The following is an 18,645-nucleotide window of genomic DNA, read 5'->3' as shown; positions in this document are numbered from 1 at the left end:
AATCAAGTGGGGTTATTTTTGTGGATAGTAGATCGTAGCTATGGCAGCAATAGAGTCAAGAAAGACGAAGAAAGGAAAGTCTTTGGCAGGGGGGAGAAATCCAGCATTAAGTATGAGGGCACCTACGGACGTCACTCTTGCTCACTCAAGCATGTTTGGTTCTTGTGGACGACAGTGGGAGGTAATGGTGCTACCTAAAAAGATACGACTCCAAGTATAGACTTTCAAAAAAGGCAATCTGGGGTAATCCGGAGAAGCTGGGGTAATTCCCCGGTATCCACGGAACGAACCGTAGGGCTGATCTCATTTAACCTTTACATTGTGAGCCTCATGGAAAATATGCGCAATCGGCTTATAGCACTATCCATCCTCATAGATATTCCTCAGACTGCAAGAAAGAAAAAAGAGGCACGTATTGGCAGAGTGCCTTTGCTTTTGTATTGAAACTGATGATGTTTCAGAAGATAGGAGGAGTCCCCGACTTGCGCTTCTGACGCTTTGTTCTTCGTTTTTCTTCCAAAGAAGCGACGTCAGACCCCTGTTCAGAGTCTACCGGCTTCAGGATTTTCTTCTTCCGGCCGGTATCCCACGGTACGTCAATAGTACCGTCCTGAAAACTCTCTGTTTTGGTCCTTTTCTTCGGTTTGGAAATACCACCGGGAGAAGACGTGCTGCCTGTGGATGCCATACTGTCCCGTTTCCTCTTGTCAGGCTTAGAGCTCCTTTTTCGTCTCTGTTCTTCTTTGATTTCCAGTCGACGTTGAACTTCTTCGGAGATGTCCTCTGTTTCCAGAGCCACCGGCGTCACATTCCTCACATCTTCGTCCCCACCCGGCATCATCATATCCAGTCGCTTGCGCTTCTGATACTGCACTGCTCCGACAGGCATGGTATCTGTGCTTTCGTTTTCCACCTCCATACTGTCCGATTCCACCCGGGAGCGTTTCCTCCGTTCTTTTGAACGACTGCGTTGTCGTTTCGACGAATCACGGCTAGATGACGTAGACGCGGTCCGGTAATCATTAGCTGTAGCAGTTGATTTGTCTGATGATTCTCCAACATTTCCTGGTTCTGTCACAAGGTTACCTTGGTGAAGCGGTAACAGTCATTGTTCATATTACAATACGTACTCGAAATCTGCCGGCTATCTATTAGCATCATACATAGTCATGACTCAAAAAGAAAAGACAATCTTCACACGAGAACGCTGTTCACTCCCCCAAAAGAAATGAAAAAGAAAAAAAAAAAAATGACCAACCAATTGTTTCTTCACCACCCGAAACTGCGTCATCAACCTACTCGTCTTCTCGATCATCCCCGACACCATTTGCAACGCGTCACCACTAGGCACATTATTTCGAACCACATTCAACATTTCCATATGTGACGACAGAACGGATTCATGCTGGGCGCAGATCTGCAACGAAATTCACTCCTTAGCGATCAGGCTCGACAAGATGGATATCGTGCGTCATTCACGCGGGGAGATCTTCGCGCACCTCCGGCCATGATATTCGACTGCGCGGAGCTGTGGTTTCGGTAGTATGGGACTCTGTATGGATTTCTTCGTCCTCCTCCTCGACGGTAGGGTTTAGTGAGGGGCGATCGGCGTTTTGCGACATTGTGATGTGAGACCGCGCGACATTGGGGTTAAATTTAAGATGGGAAATTCTGTGGCGCGTTTGATCGGCGCGTGGTTTTTGAGTTTCTCCGCGCCAAGAATAAGCTTCTGCACAAGCTTCAGGTACGAGGGGGCGCAGGGGCCAATCATCGGGGTGGGATTTGTTCATTCCCTTCGAGATTAATTACTGGGATTCCTTATGGTACATCAATATAGAACTACATGTCCACATATCTGGCATATCCTCTATTGGACGTACTACACTGAGATACTCCTAGGTTTGACTATCCTAAGTACACCGCCTGGGAAATATTAATAATGTTGTATAGCACATTCAGCCAAATATATATCGATGCGACTCCTCCTAGACGACGACTGTATATTATAAATGCAGGAAGCATTCCAGGCGGATTAAGTATATTCACTTGCACGCTTTTCTAACATTCTTTTACTAACAAATGCACAGGTGGCTGTGTGATTTTCAAGCGAATGACGTCTGATACTAGAAGCGCCATTATCTTGATTACCAAATTATACCCTACTAATATAAGGGAAGACGATAGTGGCGTGCGAGTACCATCTTCGTGATAATAGGGTTTGATCGACTGTTAACCCATACGGAAATTATCCGGACGCTCTCACTTCGCAACCTCAACAATCAACTTCGTACAACTCACGCCCCGAACCAGCTTGTCCAAACCAGCATTGATAGCCCCCAAACCCTTTCCCACAACGCTCGGCTCCGGACTCGGTCGGATAGTCCCCATGACCAGATTATCCCTCAGCCAAGTCCCAAGCCAATATCGGAACTGCTCCAGCCTCTCCCCTTCCACCATCGACGGCATCACAAATATCGTCTCTACCCCGTCCACGACCTCCGCATCCGGAGGAACAATGGGTGCTGACGCGACCTTTGCTGAGATCGTCTCTGTCCCTTCATGTCCTTTACCAACGAATGTCTTAAGTACAGCCTGACATGGCGCCAGCTGTCCGGTGGCCAGAAAACAATACCGGATCACCAACCCGTCCTCCTTGGCTGCCGAAACAATTGCATCAACAACATGTGGGTCTTTGTAGTCGAACACGCGGTCCCCACCCAGCGAACTCACATAACCCTTATTTGCGGATCCGGCTGTGGCGTACACGGCTGCGAAAGAAGAGCTGGGGTCATCCCGAAGCAGCCGGGCTGTTTGTACGCCCATGGTACCGACGCTAGAGGAGGCACCCCAAATTAGGAGCGCTTCTTGTTTTCCCCGGGTATTCTTTGCTGTGACATCTCCCATCCGGGGGATTCCCATGGCATCCCACGCGCTGAGGGGTACCTGGACGGCGACGGGCAAGGTTGCCGCGGAGTTCCAAGAGATGTCCTCGTCCGGAAGGGGCACAGCATGCTGCCAGGGGACGAGACACCGCTCCTGAAATGGGCCGTAGTCTGGATCGCAAGACTTCCAGACCGAAGCGGCGTAGGCGGCGACGCGGGTGATGCCTGGTCGGAAGGAAGTAGCCGGGACGTTGTTGCCGATCTCAAGGACTAACCCCGACATGTCGAAGCCAATGACCGTTGGGTATGTGGATATGAAAAGGCCTTGGCCACGCATGATGGCGTCTGCAGGGTTGAGGGCTACAGACTTGACGGCGATGAGGAGCTCGTCTGGTCCTGGTTTTGGGGTAGGTCTGGTTTGGAGTACAAAAGGTTGGCCTTTGGCCTGGGAGACGGCGGCGAGGTGGGTAGCCATTTGGAGGGTTTGTGTAAGTAGAGGTTTTCAAGTCAAGGTTTTATGATTTTGAGGGAGGATATTGGGGATCAACTATCCTTTTATACCATTAAGCCATCATTTCAAACTACTTCCTCTGATAACATTCTCAGTTGATTATGTTGATTATAGATGCTTACAGCCAATCACAGGCCTCTGCATCCGAGGGGGAGTTAGCGTGGTTCCGAAAGAAGGTTAGCGTATGGGTGCCTGTGACGATGCTGAAACCTAATGTCCTTGCACTGACTCCATTAAACTCCTCTCAGAATTATGAATATTAACGAAATATGGAGGTTCCCGACCGGAGGACTCGGCAGAGGTCGAGATTTGGCTGCCGCAATTGTAAGCTAAGAAAGCTCAAGGTGGGTGCCTCTTTCTAGACTGTCCGTGCTTGGCTGAACGAATTCCTTGGACACTTAGTGCGACGAAAGCAAACCACATTGCAAGAGATGTAGTTCGTTCGGGGTATTATGCAACTTCATGTCGAGCATCCCGGATCTACAACCTATCGCCGCAGATACAGGGAGTCCATTGGTGGTTCATAAAAAGGCAACCATTCAACCCCCTATCGCCAGTGCTGTCTGGACGTCTGACGCATTCACATCCTATCATTTGAACGCCAAGTGTCAGGATTTCATCACCCGGTATTATGGACGAAGTATCACTATCCCAGATGACCCTAATATAATACACGTTAATCGCAAGCTGCTAAAACTAGCCTTCACCGTAGGTGTTATTTCACTGATCCTGTCACTGTGAGACAGAATTGAGCTCCGCTAACATATTGATTACAGTACCCTTTTCTAATGCACGCCTCTCTCGCTGTGGCACTTACCTATGACCGCCATCTGAATAGTTCATTAGGATGTCGTCGCAGTCTAGAAGAGTGCTATCACTGGTCTCAAAGCACAGTTCTTCTCAACAGGCGGTTAAGGGAACCGATTAACGCGAAGGATAAGGATGCAATCTGGGGCACTGCAGCCGCTCTGACAATCTTATCCTTCTCATCCCCTGATGCACGCACATCGGAAGAACCATGGCCTTTAAAGTCCTCTAACCAGTCCGATTTAGACTGGGTACGTATGAGCCAGGCCAAAATGTCACTGTGGCACATAGTCAACCCGCTACGACCGGACAGTCTTTTCCGTGTAATGGCGGCGACCTTTGCTCAGATGCAATCGCCCTTGCCAGAGAAGGGCATAGATGGTATACCAACAGCGTTGGCTGCCATATGTCGTCTTAAGGATTCATCTACGGCGAACAATAACCCGTATTTCGATATCGCTCACGCAGTATCCCAGATCCTGGACACCCCGGATAGCGAGGTCACAACAGGTCAAACTCAACTCTTCATGCGTAGTATTCATGGCCCTTTCGAAGACTTGCTCCGGAACAAAGATCCTGTAGCACTTTTGTTGCTGTATCTGTGGTACCGCAAAACAAGTCGCAGTATATGGTGGATTGAACTTAGGGCCAGAGTGGAATGTCCTTCTATTTGCTCGTACCTACGGTTATATCACAAACAGAATATTGCAATACAGGCATTACTTCCAGGTGGTGCACTCACCGATAGTTGGGTTTAGTTAGGATTTGCTCCAATATCACTACGTACCTCACTCTGTACGATGTGACTATGGCTTCGCGGATTTCTCGGCGCGTAAATTCCGCCCTTTCAATAGAGCGATGAGCTTAGTGCGCTATATCATGTCGCAGGATCTCTGGCCTCAGCTATTAATATTGGCTATCACAGTTGATCGGGGAATACATGGGTAATCCGCGGACTTTTTGTCGGAGGCCCGACCTCAAATGGGGGCATGTTCCCCGCCTATCTTTAACCTGAAGTCGATCACGGCCTTTGACCCCACTCTGAAATCTAACTAGGAAGACGCAGCCATTCCGTATGACAATCTTAATGTATGGGTGGCTCGATGGTGATTGTTGGTTATTACAACTGAACTCTTTCCTAAAGGTATGCTGGGGACTGAACTTCATTGTACCGCATTAGTCTAAACAACTCTCTCCTTTGGCCACAATTATATGACATAGTGTAGACTGCCGCCCTGTCAGTGATTTCAAAAGATATTATCAGGAACTCACAGTTTTACCATGCATTCTCACCGTTCGAGAGAAACCGCCGCAGACTACTCTGTCCCTACAGAGACAAGGACCTCAACTGGGGTAAATGGAATTGCTTCCTTGACCTTCGGTAGGAAGAAGACAGAGAGAAACTAGGAGGACTACTCTCCGACGCTGATTTTGTGGTTTCGGGATATCGCCCAGAGGTCCTTGACAAATGGGGCTTCTCCCACGATGACATCCTGAACATCACCAAATGACGCAAGCGCGGCCTCATCTATGCGCGTTTAAATTGCTACGGATGGTACGGCCCAGGATCTCATGGAATCGGTTGGCAGCAAATCAGCGATGTCAATTGCGGTGTCTCCTTGGAGTTTGGTCGAGCGATGGGACTCGACGAAGCCGTTACTCCGGTTTTCCCGAACTCTGACTACTGGACTGGAGTCTGCGGCTCAGTCGGTATTCTGGACGCTTTGGTGAGGCGAGCTGAAAAAGGTGGTTCATATACCGTCCAAGTTGCACTGAGCTACTACTCTCAATGGCCAGTCAAGTCTGTCGGCGTCTACCCCAAAGGTGTGTGGGAAAATGTCTGGTTCCTTAATGGTCGCAAAGTTTTCCGTCATTTCCAAACCATGAGTAGCTTGATTCCAGCTTATGTCGACATGCTCAAGTCAAACAGTACAGGTCGCGTGTTCCGTGCAAGCAACTTCCAATCTCTACATAGTAAACACGTGGGAGTGGATATTAAATCTCCTAAGCCCGTGCTTCAGTTCCCGGCAAAGGAGGTGAACTTGAGATACAATGTCGGCACTCGAACCAATGGAGTGGATCAGCCTAAATGGTCCGAAGATCTCAGTGTCGAGATGGTAGCTTAGTTCTCCTCTTCTCTAACCCGTTACTAATTTAACAATTCCCAGATACCTCCACTGTATTTCGCACGCGGACTATTTAAACAGATCTTTGCCCTAAGTAGAGTAGTAACTACCAGACGAGTTATCTGTAATTTCTATCTTGAGATCTCTCGAAGCACTACAAGGTAAATCACATCAACGTGTCATGTGAGTTGGAAGCGATTTACTTATACAGCCAGTTATATGGCTGGTTAGTTTTCCTAAATTCATATCCATCGGCCTCTCCCCTCTTTGGAGGATAGGTTCTCGAGAATACCACTGCACTGTGACCTGTCTTTGCCATTTCAATGCATGCTGTTCACTGTCATCTGTCTGGAAACGAGTCCTTGCTAATGGGTGATGGGGTCTTGCGGCACTGCATACATTGTAGCATCAATCCGCTGGGCTTTGAGCCCTGCAGTCAGCCTTCGTTGGGAGTGTGGAACACAGATGTATACTAGATTGCGGGGGGCTTCCAAGATCCATTCTAGGATTACGCGGGCCATGCAAGCCGTAGTGAATTGGTACTGCACTGATTTGACAAAACATAGTTAGCGCGCAGCTCAGCCCAGCTGGTTAATGACTGAGAATCGATTGGCGGGGTATATTATCCGACGTAAACCCGACCAAGGTCAAGCATGTTGTGGCTATGGCTATGCGAATATCCTTTGCGGTGGTGCTATCATTAGTGAACGAGGGAAATCTAAGAGTGCCTCTATAGTCAATTCGTAGGATATCTAGTTAGGCCATATCCAAGAAGGGGGGATAATACCGTACGTAGGCAAGCCCTACATCTAAGTCATGGAGGGCGAAGCGGGGTAGCGTTTACTCTTTTCTTTCTTGTTTTGTCTTTCCTCCTTTGTCCGTTTGGCCTGAACCTGGAAGTGAAAATTTACTCGTAGCTAACACAATCTAGGGCATGTATACAGGCATAGGTGTCTCACAGTCCTGTTGTATGTATATGAGTAGATCGAACTTGACATCCTTGAATAAAGACTGGAGCGGAGTTCACAACCCTGTTCGGCCGGGGGGTATCTAACAACACATTTCCAGCCTTGCGAAGAATGGAAAGACGAGGCTGAGCCCCAGAGCAGCCTTCCGTTTGTTTTCCTTACTTTTCTTTTCTTTTTTTTCCCATTTAAGCCTAATCTCCCATCCTCATTGCTGTGGGAATCTATTAGACAAATTAATATTTCACTTACCTGTTTCTTCCTCTAAACTTTGATCTTTAACATTGGAGCCATACATAATATCAATACGTTGGCAAAAAAGGCATGGCTGACCCACTTTCCTTAGTCGCGTTGGGCTATACAGTTGTAAAGGATCTCTGCAAGCTTGCCAGAGGGATGAAAAAGGCTTGTAAAGAGATCCATCATGCTAAAGTAGATCTCGAAAGAGTGATCGAACGAACAAAGACAGTGGCCGAGACATACAGATTCTTTCTGGACACAATCAAAGAAGCGAGAAAGATTCAAGGACTGCGTGGAATGTTCAACAAGTATGATAGCCTGATTAACCGAGTCGATGGGGAGTCCAGCGCAACCGTTCAAAAGCTTCAGAACGTGAGGAGTATTTTCGCACCTCTCGGACAGAAAGGCCCTATCCATCCCACTGAGAAATGGATGGCACAAATCAGATGGTATAGAAAGGGCAACAAGACCGTTATTCCTCTGTTCCAGGACATGAAAGTCTTGGAGCAATCGATGAGAACAATCGGGATCTTGGTGCAAATCCACATGCTCAAACAACTACATTTTAACGATCGATCAAACGCAATCCTGGCACAGACGTAAGTTAGAACCAATCAAACTTCGTGTGTCCCACTAACTATCGTCTATAGGAAATGGCTCGAGCAAATGCTCGGTATTGAAACTGACAAGCTGCGGCGCGCTCAAAGGTCACAGGAAAAGTTACTGACACAGCATATCGTCGTCCCAAGGCATGATATTGAGCCAAATGACTTTGCTCAAGCTATACTCAAATTGCTGGAAAAAGAGATTCCTCGTCTGTTTATGTATAAACCTCCAGGTAGCCCACCAACTTCTGATGCACGATCCCCATCAAACTCACCAAACGCTCATCAACTCTCTCCAACCACACCACCCTCGCCGCCTCCTCGTCCAAATGGAGGAAATAGAGGATCAGCAGTGAGACAACAGTCCAAGGAGATGTTGCCACACTCGCCCGAGGGCCCTCGGCGAAGAGTACGCCAAGCAAGATATCCTGTAAGCGACGCGCCCCTTCCAAGCCTTGCTGCGTATATTGATGCAATCTTTCAGCCACTATCGACCACACAAAGTCTTGAAGAAGTAGAAGTTGACGTCCGGGAGGAGGGGCCGGATGACAACCATAGCAAAGAGCAAACCGGCCCATACATGCCAATGCCACCCTTTGGCCTACCAACATTAGCTCCTCGCCCACGGGCTGGACGAACATTGGATAGCAGCGACGACCTTATACAACCAGAATCACGTCCACCACGCACTGCAAGCCGAAGATCCCTGCAAAGAAACGGGGGTCCTTCTTCGTCGCGGGCGAAGCCACAGAATGGCAGCATCATATCGGTATATGGTAATGATGGAGAGGTCACACCCACTCATCTAACGGGAGGCCTTGGGCTCCAATCAGGGTACGAAAGAAAGAAAAGACATGATCGGGGATCGAACAAAACGCCATAAGTGCGTCTTGAAATTGGTTAGTTCTCTTTTGCTCTCAGTATAATTCAGTCTTGTGTGACTTTATAAGTCTGATGTAAATAAATTCACCATGCGTCCGCAATAAATGAGATGCTGTTATATTTTACCAGAGGTTAAACGGCTACCACCATTAGGATTTCAGCTACGATATGCACCGCTGGCTTTTGGATATTGATACCACTATATCAATGCAACGCCCAGCAGCAATGTCACAACATCTCGAGGCGGGCCCAACGGCCGAGCAACACAAAATTGACTTAATGGCCACTGCTATTGGGAATGGTTTTCGGCACGTCCATGTTGCAACTAAGGATTTGTTCGAGACTTTTCGTTTTTGGTCTAGGGCCCATTGGGTTTACCGGCTATTTGCACGGCCTATCGCACACACCACAAAGGGACACCATGGCCCGCGTTACTTTACTTTGAAGACTCTTCAATTGCAGAAGCTCTAGTAAAACAATATAACAGCACTAGGCAGGAAGTCCCACGGACAAAAAGAAGACCCCGACCGAGACGAGACTCGAACTCGCAAACCTTTGGTACCGGAAACCAACGCGCTACCATTGCGCCACTCGGCCGATTGGTGCGAGGTTCAAGATAGAATTCGAATCCCGTGAAAAGCATGTCTTCAAGCGCGGACCCTCTACCCACTGTTAAAGAGGCCTAGATCACTTTATCTCAAAGTTGGAATGCCGTGTGCTCCTTACACTAACTAAATCCTGGGCCCCCTCAGATCTAACAGTCATGTTAGAGATAAAACTATGACCAAAGCAGTATGGAAGCATGCCCTTAAGGAATTAAGTGAAGTCTGTACCTCATTCCAGTGGGCCATTGATAGTAAGGTGCAACACTGCCCCCTCAAGAAGTTAATACATCCTAGGGCTAGTATTCATTAGACTGATCCACTTCGTATGACGACGGCTAGGGCATACGGATGCGAAACATAGCTCTGACCTGCGGCGGATGGTATACTACACTCTTGGCAGGCGACTTTAGGCGTACCGTCCTGCAGATCTCCTATCAACATATTTAACTCTTGGTCTTTTAGGTGCACTCCTAGGAATATCTAGTGCCAAGAACCAGGCAAGCCAGATTTGAAAAGCTAAGCCGACTCTAACAACCCCGACAGGGTAGCGTAGTGAAATTGATTATGGAATATAAAAGGAGGCGAATATTCCCTTATACTCCACTTCCACTATGGAAGCTCTTCTGCCACAATCCATATACTACAAGCTAAAGCCATTCTTCTCTATTGGTCTTCCTCCCACCAACACAATGATCCGCACCAGCATCATTAAAGCCTTTTCTCTGAGTGGTATCCTGTTTGCCGCCACCGGAGACTGTGGCCAGATCCTTAACGCTGTCTGGTCTTCTTCAACTTTCTCGACCATCGGTGGTCGCGGCGGCAATCACCACGGCTACTCGGATGGGTTTGCCCTGTTTAAGGAGGATGGCGGACAGGTTTTCTCCGATCCAACTCCCGGCGGCGGTACTCCATGCACATGGGCCCCTGGCACGACCTTCTACCTCACCGGCGGATGTTTTCCTGAGGGGGTCCAGTTCAGTTTTAACTGCGTGGCCGATTTCGCGGGAATGCCAGAAAGCTGCGCGGTCTTGGATGTGTATGGTAATGAACTCTCCAGCGCAGATGGCAATTCAAACTTCAACTTTATTGGTATTTCTATCTCTCAGGATGGATACTGTGGTACCTCTTGGGAACTGCCCGAGGGCGCGGACTGTCAGCCAGGCGTCACTGGAATCAAGGCTACTCTAAACCCTCAACCCGTGAGGGGGGATCCTGCCGAGTATGATCCTATTGGGGGAATACCCCGGGAGGAACGAAGCTATGCTACGGAAACAGAGGGAAAGATGGCCCAACCCTAAGCAGGAAAGCGAAGTTGAAATGGAACCTGTAGTCCTCAGTGACAACTGGACAAAAGTACCGAATTGGGGAATTCTGGTACGGTACTGTTGATCTTTTGCAAAGCTTTTGCCATCATGTATATACTATCAACTATTGGTACCACAATTAGATCAAAACTATGAGTGCCAGATCAAGAATGGATTACAAGAGTTCCCTGATATTTCCTGTAATAATATTTGAAAGACGTAACGTAACAGACGTGCGTCGCTGGCGAACCAAGGTGTGTTTGACTAGGTCGGTGTCACGGAGATGTCATGGCTGATAGCATTATAAATTAAGACTTAGATAGAAACATGAAAAGCTTTATGAATAGATTTAATTAGATCTATATTGTGATGAATTGGGAATCAGTCTGGTACTCTTATATATCAAGCCTGTCAACTAATATTATCGCTATATCGGAGGCCCAATAAATGTATCGGACTTGGAGAGCTTCTAGTACAATCCCTCCCCATTTGCTTCATTATCTGGCTGTTTCAGGTATAGGTTATATGGGTGTCTCGGCGCGCCACCATGGTCCACTTAAATGAGAATTTCCTGGTGGGGGCGATTTGAAGTTGTTGATTATATCAACGCGCTACGTGTAGTGCCAAGATGTTGCAATTTAACAGTGTGGACCCACTATTGTCAAGTTCACAATAACTGAGCGAGAGCAAGTCCAAGGCCAGGTAGATTGATCACTGTCATTGTGTCGGATTGTAGGCTCGGGTTGCATGAACTCCACTTCCCGACAGCCCTCTTTATAGGTAATTGATCGAGTAAACAGTAGACTCCTTCATTCTTCAGATAGGGCGTTGACCCCCACACCAACCATCAACAACTCTGCTTGTAATATGATTGGTGGGCACTGTGCATATACGAGGTCAATCATTTACCAAACAGGCGATCTCTGATGGCCAGCCACAATCACAGCCTTGTCTGCCAAGAGAGGCTCAAAACCATGAAAGCCTTGTCCCGCACCTCTACTTCTCGCGGTAATCTATTCAGTAATTCTCTAGGCTTTACGGATAGGAGCTGCTATGCCCTCGAGGAAGAAGATCAGCCTATGGGCATGGGCTCGGTCCTTAGCTTCAACCCCACGCTACCATGGCGCGACAGGTGACGACCCAGACAAGGAAGAGCAATCGATTGTGTTCGCTTCAAAGGTCACAACTAGAGAAACAGGTACCATAAACGACCCAACACTTGCTACGCCTTTCCTGGAGGAAGCGGCAACTGGCAGCGACAGCAACAGCTCAGCGAATGCGGCCGAGAACAGCAGTTCTCAGAACCACCGACCCACTTGGATCAAAGGCGTATACCTTTGTGCAAATGCAACTGCCGGTCTACTGCTACTGAATACCGTACTCATTTCCGTAGCAGGCGGACTGGCATCGAAGTACACAGGCTCTGGAGGATCGTCCAACTCCAAAGTGGTCTACGAAGGCAGCTGCGTCATAACAAGTCGATGGAACACGGCATTCCATTTTATCATCAACGTGATTAGCACCTGCATTCTGGCGGCAAGCAATTACTGCATGCAAACGCTTGTCGCGCCAACCAGAGACGAAATTGATTTGTTCCATGCAAAGCGTCGCTGGCTGGAGATTGGCGGTTCTAGCTTCAGAAATCTATTTGCCATACCGCTTAGTCGTCTTGGGCTCTGGTTGATTCTACTCCTCACTGCTACACCGTTCCATTTACTGTACAACTCTGTCATTTTCGAAAGTCTGTCGTATAATGAGTATTGGTCGTTTGTTGCACCATCCGATTTCGATGCTCAAAATATACAGAACCTGACGACTCCCGCGTTGGAGAATTGCTTTCGAGCTGATATCTCTTCCGGACCAAACGATATCAACAGCGGTAAAAGCATGGATTGGGATCAAATAGTACAAATCACTATGGGAGAAAGGAGCGAGAAAATTTCCCCTGAGCAATGTGCCGAATATACCGATGAAGAGTCTTATTATCCATCGGGGTACAAGGGCCTTATTTACCTTGCGAGTGAGTTGGCTATGAAAGATGGAGGAGATATCGCTGTACTTCGGTCTACTGGCACCTCTCGGACTCAGTCAGTTTATACTGCACCGTTTACCAATCCGAACCTCCCAACTACCAAATTTGATGAATGCGCCGACCCTATTAGTTCTTCTACGATTTATCGTTTCAGCGGGTGTTTGGCGTTTGAGGGCAAGAAAAATTGCCAACTACTTCTCAACCCCCCCATTGCTGTGATTATTTCATTAGCTACGCTGATGAAGGTAGTTGCAATGTTTCTTGCAGCTCATCTTCAACGGACTCGAGCCCCTCCTCTTCTTACAACAGGCGACGCAGTTGCGTCGTTCCTAGAAAGGCCTGATGACACAACGAAAGGGATGTGCTGGGCGTCTCGACGTTGCATGAAGAAGGGTAACTGGAGACCCTCTTCCGTACTGTCGACAGGCCAACCACCGACCAGAGAATATAGACACCTATCACCGCCCAGGCAATGGAGAAAGGCATCTAGCCCTTCTTATTGGGCAGTCACGTCGATAATGTGAGTGTTCAGAAACTCCAGATGTAAAAGATTAGCTAATCATGAAAACTAACCTGGCCTAGCTTTGTTATAGGTATAGGAATGGGCGTTGGTATGCCGGCCGTCAGATTACCTGACGCCGTTCGCAACCCTCAAGGTCTCTGGAATTGGGAAAGCAACGTGAAAAGTACCGCGACTTTTGCGTATGGTAACTATTCGGAGATGGAGGGCGTGGTGATAGCAAACAGTGCGCAATTAATAGTCACGGTCGGCTACTATTTCTATAATAGCGTGCTTACCAGCATGCTAGCATCGGCTGAGTACAGTTCCTATGGGACAGACCGGAAGGCACTTCGAGTTACTTGGCCTGCCAAAGGCAGCCAGCAGCGCTCGACCTACTGGCTGAGCGTTCCCTATAAATTCGGCATCCCAGTCATAATCCTCTTCATGGCCAACCACTGGTTCGTTTCCCAGGGCTTCTACTACGTCTTAATGATCCCGTATGGCACGGATGATCAGCCCCTATATGGAAACAAGGTCAGCTCGGTCGGGGCCTCAGCCCTACCCGTGTTCATTGCTGGCTTAGTTGGCTTTTTCCTGTTTCTATTCCTGCTGTGTTTGGCATTTCGCAGGCTTAAGTCAATTATACCACTAGCGGGCTCTTGTAGTGCTGCTATCAGTGCCGCCTGCCATCCGCCTGAGGACGTTTGTACTGCCACTGCAGCCCACGGGGAGTTGTTCTGGGGGGAGACTAGCCTACCATCAGATTGGGCTAACGATGAGAGTGACGGATGTGATTTTCCAAGAGGGCATTGCAGCTTTACTCCACTAGATGCACGGTTGCCTTCCTTGGACAAGTTGTATGCTTAGATTTGATATTTCTTTTCTAGCTACTGTAGTGCGGTGACCCCTCCTCACCACATGTCTATGTTGTTATTATCCCTAGTAGCTAGACTAAAATCAAGGAATGATGCCTTGTTTCTTCAAATTAGGACAGAATCTACTATTCATGGACTCCAAAGTAGAGAGCCTCTTCATCTAAAACCTCAAATTATGAGCCCTGCCTGTCCTCCAAATCCTGTGATTGTAGGTACCAGTTTCCTAGTTGCAGAGAGTTACATAGGGTTCCCCGAAAAGCCGTCAGCAAAGGGTGCTCCCGTTTTCAGATCTACCCAGTGAGCAAAAAGCGACCAGTGGGCACTAAAATAGAAAGAGAATGTCTGTAGCCTGTCTAAAGAATAGAAGCACGGTATATGTGTAAATATGTTCGAATAATGTCATTATTTGGTATCTAGACACAGTCCTCCAGTCCGGATCTGTCCCATCGTTATCCATGCTAGTTTCCCAAGACGCCATAAAAAAAACAATCGACCCCGACGAATAAACAAAGGAGTCTGAATACTTGTACAAGCTGCGCTAACCATACCCAGAAATATGAAGTTTACCATGCACCGGCATCGAAATCAAACCGAGAGAGCTCCTTCTGTGCATCTTCCACGTCCTTCTTTGCTTTCATGCGCATATAGAAAATCGGACAATCCCTGGACGAGCAGATGACTTCGCAGTGCAAACTGCCCTGGCAGCGCTGGCATTGGGTCCACAGCCGCCCAAACCGGACCTCGAGATCTGACACTTTCGTCAACGATCTCGTATACAGCTCGCCAAGCCGTGGCTGACAGTTCTCGCAGACAGCACCGGCCAATTCAGCCTTGCCCGAAAGGGGCTTCTTGCAACCCATGCAGGTCGCGGTTTTCTTGGCAAACTTCATAAGCCCACCCATAGTCGGTGCGGCTACTGAGATGGACCGCGTATGCTCGCCGGTAAGAAGCTGACCGGCCTTCTTCTCTCCAAGAATGGGCTCGAAGATACGACCGAGTGGGTTTGCCAGTTGATTGTCTAGGTAATACTTCGTATCGATAGGGATGTTGTTCTCAAGAACATAGATAGGGTCCTCCGACTTCTCGTAGTTCTTTGAGCCACCAGCACCCTTGACAATAACGTATGCAACACGGTCGCCAAGGGTAGGGGCAGAACCTGCATCACGCTTTTTCATGCGCTCAGCAAGTTCTACGTGCGCCTGTTTGGCTGCATAGTCGTGCTTAGCAAGGGCCTTGGTGATCACAAGCTTCGACATATCGACCTTGTTTTGTAAGAGGTCAGAAATTGTTTCCTTGACATACCTAGAGTCACGTCAGTTGTTATGCTATGGTAACGCTAAAAACTAAAAACGTCAAGTGTGGATGGAAACTTACTCTTGGGCACCATCAACATCTCTGTCAATCAAGATCTTGTGCAGCACCGTCTCAATAACATTTTGCACCAGTAAACAGTTGTCACGACGAACAGTCTCAATACCCTTGGTGTCCATCTTATCATATTTCTCGGTTTTCGTCCAGTACAGGCCAGCGTATCTTTTCTTGTTGATGAGGAGATACGGGAAGTACACCTTTTCGAACTCAAGCTTGATTGGCTTCAGGAATTTCGAGGAGACGTATTCCGAAGCCTCCTGTCCAAGCTTCATAGCGTCCGCTAGCTCCGTGACGCCAAATTTGACCATGACGGAGTCGGTATCACCATAAATAACTTTTGCATCATGAGAATAGCCATTCGCAATGGTGTATCGTGCTTCCACTTCCTGCTTTGTTTTTTCGATCATTTGACGCCCGTAACTAGTGGTGCTACTTGCAATAGGCAAACATGGCAATTTTCCAACCGTTGCACCCGTAAGACCGTAAACACTGTTGGCGCTGATCTTAAGCGCAAGCTGTCTTCCGTTCAAAACAGCCTTCTTGAATGGATCTGTTTCAATCGCCAGCTCTTTCTTCGCTCGCTTTCTCGCTGCAAGCAGTTCTTCTAAAATTTGGGATAAAAGACCCTTGCGGACATTGGCTGTGCAGAACAAGTCTCCATTAGGCGTCACAATGTAGTCTTCATCCTTTTTTAAATTGTACCTTTCAACGGCCTTCTTGTTCAGTAAAGTTGTGTAACATAGATTATGGGCTTGGATGATGGAGGGATATAGGGAGGCAAAATCCAGAGTTGCAATTGGAACATCGTAGTAACCTCGAACTGGTTCGATGACAGTAGCACCTTCGTATTCCTGTTCACTTTCCGGGGTGTTGTTTGGGATGACCAGTTGTTGTTCCAGAGCCTTTCGGAATAACTGACTCATGAATTTGACTTGTTGGCCGCGCGATAAGAGGAAATTGAACGGAACACCCGTTACTCTTGCCATCTCTGTATAATTAACGAGGCACATGAGCTTATCCATTAATCTCTGAGGTAGATACGCATCCTTGAGACAGTACACGGCGAGACGTCGCCTTGAGTCGGGTGTTCCGTTATGCAACTCAGTGATCATTGTGTGGTGAACATCCTCCTTCTGTTCACCCAGAAACTCGTAGGACACCGAATTCAGTGTGTAACTTCTCAGGTGGTAATCTCTTTGGACTAATTGTAAAAGGTCCAGTTGGATTCTTCCGTTTGTATTGGTCGCCTTTGTATCCCGGTTGCCCATCTGTTTGCTAGAGAAGTTCGTTGCACTAGCTTGAGACATCACGCCGTTCAACCTAGTCCAGTATGGAAATCCAGTACACTTCAAGTGTTTTGCTCGATCCAGGAGATAAGGAAAATCGAAATTGGCAATGTTATATCCAATAATCACGTCAGGGTCAACTTTCTCCACGAAATCGCGCCAGGCCATAAGCATTTTTTCTTCTTTTTCAAACTCCAGGATTTGGGTGTTGACAATCAGGCTACACGTATCCAAAACAAATACATTTCGGATGAAAGGCTTGGACTCTCCATAGCGAGTCACGACATTGGCGATCTGGATGACAGGGTCTTGGTTCGGTTCTGGGAAGATACCCTTTCGTCCAGCACACTCGATATCGAAAGATAATATACGGAGAGGCGCCATTTTAGCCCAATCACCATTAGGTGGGTGGGCGATAAGGTCGCGGTAATCGACAACGGCTTCGATCTGACAATTGGAATGTTTTTCTTTCTGGTGAAGAAGCCGGTACTTTCCTGCCTTGGCTTCTACCCAAGACATGCCGGAGATGTTCGTATCGATCATAAATCTCAAAAGATATTGGATGTTGTCAAAGGTGGCAATCTTTTCAATCCCAGTCCAAAGACCTTTGTAGTTCATGCTTTGGCCCCCGTTCTCCAAAGCGCCTCGCAGTTTGCTGATATACTTCGGCTCCGTGACGGTGATCTTCAGGTACCAGCTCTTTTGGTTCCCTTGATAGCCATAAATATTCTCCCTCAGGGTTACTTGAACCGACTGGATCATCGTCTGGAAATTACCGATTCTGCTTTCCAGGAACGCCCGATACGGGTCGCAGTCTTCCTTCGTAAAGTTCACCGGGGCGGCGATATAGAGATAGTGTTGGAAACCGGTTACATGCAGCAAAACGGATCGGCCAGCCTATACGGTGGTTAGAGCAGTTCGCATATCATGGACACCGCGCGAACAATACCTCAGTGACTCCAAACAATCTAACGGCTGGTTTGCCACCCAAGAGCGTTCCTTCTTCGGCATCAATCTGTTGGAAGCAGACATTCTCCTTCGTAGGGTCAAACTCCCCAAGTGGAGGCCGCTCCCATTGTTGGTCCTTCTCCGCATTACTATCCTTCAATTCATTGATATCCTGCGTCAATTTCTCAAGAACCTCCTCCTCGAATTGACTCTTCTGTAACTGGCTCGAGCCAGGCACCTTTCGTTGGCCATTCTGAACAGGCGCGTTGACTCTCGCGGTTGGCTTGCCGTCGATTTTCCGTTTCTTACTCGCGTCCGGGGATTTCAGGATCCCGCGCGGATTATTCGATGCATCACCCAGAACCCGCTTCTGGGGCGTTGCGACAGCTTCGGGCATGGCGGAAAGATCATAAAACCGCCGCAGTAGGCCGATACTATCAAGGATGAAACCTATGTGAAGTAGGGTTGGCGAGTTGTGAGAACCGACACATGGAAGCAGTATAGGCGGAGTCGCGGGCAATTATGCTCCATTCATGCAGGTCGTGTCTTGTTCGCGCTGGACGTGACGCGTTGACCGAGGTCACGTGCTGATAGCGATCCTATTCCAATTGCGTGGAGATAGTGTTAGGTACGAGAGGCCATGCTGAGAAACAATAGTCAATTTTGCTTTTTCCCTTATACATAATAGATAGTTCTTTCGGTCT

General features: G+C 48.0%; 7 protein-coding genes and 1 non-coding gene across 8 annotated transcripts; 4 read left to right on the top strand and 4 right to left on the bottom strand.

The window, feature by feature from the left end:
* Positions 1–432: 432 nt before the first annotated feature.
* On the bottom strand, positions 433–1,639 carry BDV38DRAFT_255460 (uncharacterized protein). The gene is made up of 2 exons (XM_032055416.1): positions 1,259–1,639; positions 433–1,137 (listed from the first exon to the last, which is right to left on the bottom strand). Exon 2 carries the CDS (start codon positions 917–919, stop codon positions 458–460), a length of 462 nt encoding a protein of 153 aa, XP_031910497.1. The 5' UTR covers positions 920–1,137; positions 1,259–1,639; the 3' UTR covers positions 433–457.
* Positions 1,640–2,259: 620 nt separating this feature from the next.
* On the bottom strand, positions 2,260–3,357 carry BDV38DRAFT_295370 (zinc-binding alcohol dehydrogenase family protein; the record flags this gene model as incomplete). The annotated part of the gene is made up of 1 exon (XM_032062693.1): positions 2,260–3,357. The coding sequence occupies one exon, from the start codon at positions 3,355–3,357 to the stop codon at positions 2,260–2,262; it is 1,098 nt and encodes a 365-aa protein (XP_031910496.1).
* A 305-nt stretch (positions 3,358–3,662) lies between these two features.
* Positions 3,663–5,121, top strand: BDV38DRAFT_295368 (Zn(II)2Cys6 transcription factor domain-containing protein; the record flags this gene model as incomplete). Its single annotated transcript, XM_032062692.1, has 3 exons — positions 3,663–3,737; positions 3,796–4,101; positions 4,170–5,121. 3 exons carry the CDS (start codon positions 3,663–3,665, stop codon positions 4,956–4,958), a joined length of 1,170 nt encoding a protein of 389 aa, XP_031910495.1. The 3' UTR covers positions 4,959–5,121.
* A 4,421-nt stretch (positions 5,122–9,542) lies between these two features.
* On the bottom strand, positions 9,543–9,615 carry BDV38DRAFT_t181. Its single transcript has one exon. It is a non-coding gene; the product is annotated as a tRNA-Arg (tRNA).
* A 619-nt stretch (positions 9,616–10,234) lies between these two features.
* Positions 10,235–10,921, top strand: BDV38DRAFT_285897 (uncharacterized protein; the record flags this gene model as incomplete). The annotated part of the gene is made up of 1 exon (XM_032060573.1): positions 10,235–10,921. One exon carries the CDS (start codon positions 10,235–10,237, stop codon positions 10,919–10,921), a length of 687 nt encoding a protein of 228 aa, XP_031910494.1.
* A 1,291-nt stretch (positions 10,922–12,212) lies between these two features.
* On the top strand, positions 12,213–13,490 carry BDV38DRAFT_255458 (uncharacterized protein; the record flags this gene model as incomplete). The annotated part of the gene is made up of 1 exon (XM_032055415.1): positions 12,213–13,490. A coding segment is annotated over exon 1 (1,000 nt), but the record flags the coding sequence as incomplete, so codon positions are not given.
* A 257-nt stretch (positions 13,491–13,747) lies between these two features.
* Positions 13,748–14,376, top strand: BDV38DRAFT_255457 (uncharacterized protein). Its single transcript, XM_032055414.1, has one exon. It carries the CDS (start codon positions 13,762–13,764, stop codon positions 14,326–14,328), a length of 567 nt encoding a protein of 188 aa, XP_031910492.1. The 5' UTR covers positions 13,748–13,761; the 3' UTR covers positions 14,329–14,376.
* A 375-nt stretch (positions 14,377–14,751) lies between these two features.
* Positions 14,752–18,448, bottom strand: BDV38DRAFT_255455 (DNA-directed DNA polymerase delta POL3). Its single transcript, XM_032055413.1, has 3 exons — positions 17,943–18,448; positions 15,711–17,890; positions 14,752–15,638 (listed from the first exon to the last, which is right to left on the bottom strand). Exons 1-3 carry the CDS (start codon positions 18,336–18,338, stop codon positions 14,900–14,902), a joined length of 3,315 nt encoding a protein of 1,104 aa, XP_031910491.1. The 5' UTR covers positions 18,339–18,448; the 3' UTR covers positions 14,752–14,899.
* Positions 18,449–18,645: the final 197 nt, after the last annotated feature.

This window comes from Aspergillus pseudotamarii, assembly GCF_009193445.1.
Source record: "Aspergillus pseudotamarii strain CBS 117625 unplaced genomic scaffold BDV38scaffold_54, whole genome shotgun sequence".
In the NCBI taxonomy this organism is placed as follows: domain Eukaryota; kingdom Fungi; phylum Ascomycota; class Eurotiomycetes; order Eurotiales; family Aspergillaceae; genus Aspergillus; species Aspergillus pseudotamarii.
Note: the sequence above shows the minus strand (reverse complement) of the source record. Positions and strands in the feature narration are given on the sequence as shown.

Excerpts from the sequence above, each read along its gene's own strand:
- BDV38DRAFT_255460 (XM_032055416.1), bottom strand. The coding sequence starts at position 919 with ATGGAGGTGGAAAACGAAAGCACAGATACCATGCCTGTCGGAGCAGTG.
- BDV38DRAFT_255457 (XM_032055414.1), top strand. The coding sequence starts at position 13,762 with ATGCTAGCATCGGCTGAGTACAGTTCCTATGGGACAGACCGGAAGGCA.
- BDV38DRAFT_255455 (XM_032055413.1), bottom strand. The coding sequence starts at position 18,338 with ATGCCCGAAGCTGTCGCAACGCCCCAGAAGCGGGTTCTGGGTGATGCA. Across the intron at positions 17,891-17,942 it reads GATTGTTTGGAGTCACTGAG|GCTGGCCGATCCGTTTTGCT; the intron begins GTATTGTTCGCG and ends ACCACCGTATAG. Across the intron at positions 15,639-15,710 it reads GATGTTGATGGTGCCCAAGA|GTATGTCAAGGAAACAATTT; the intron begins GTAAGTTTCCAT and ends ACGTGACTCTAG.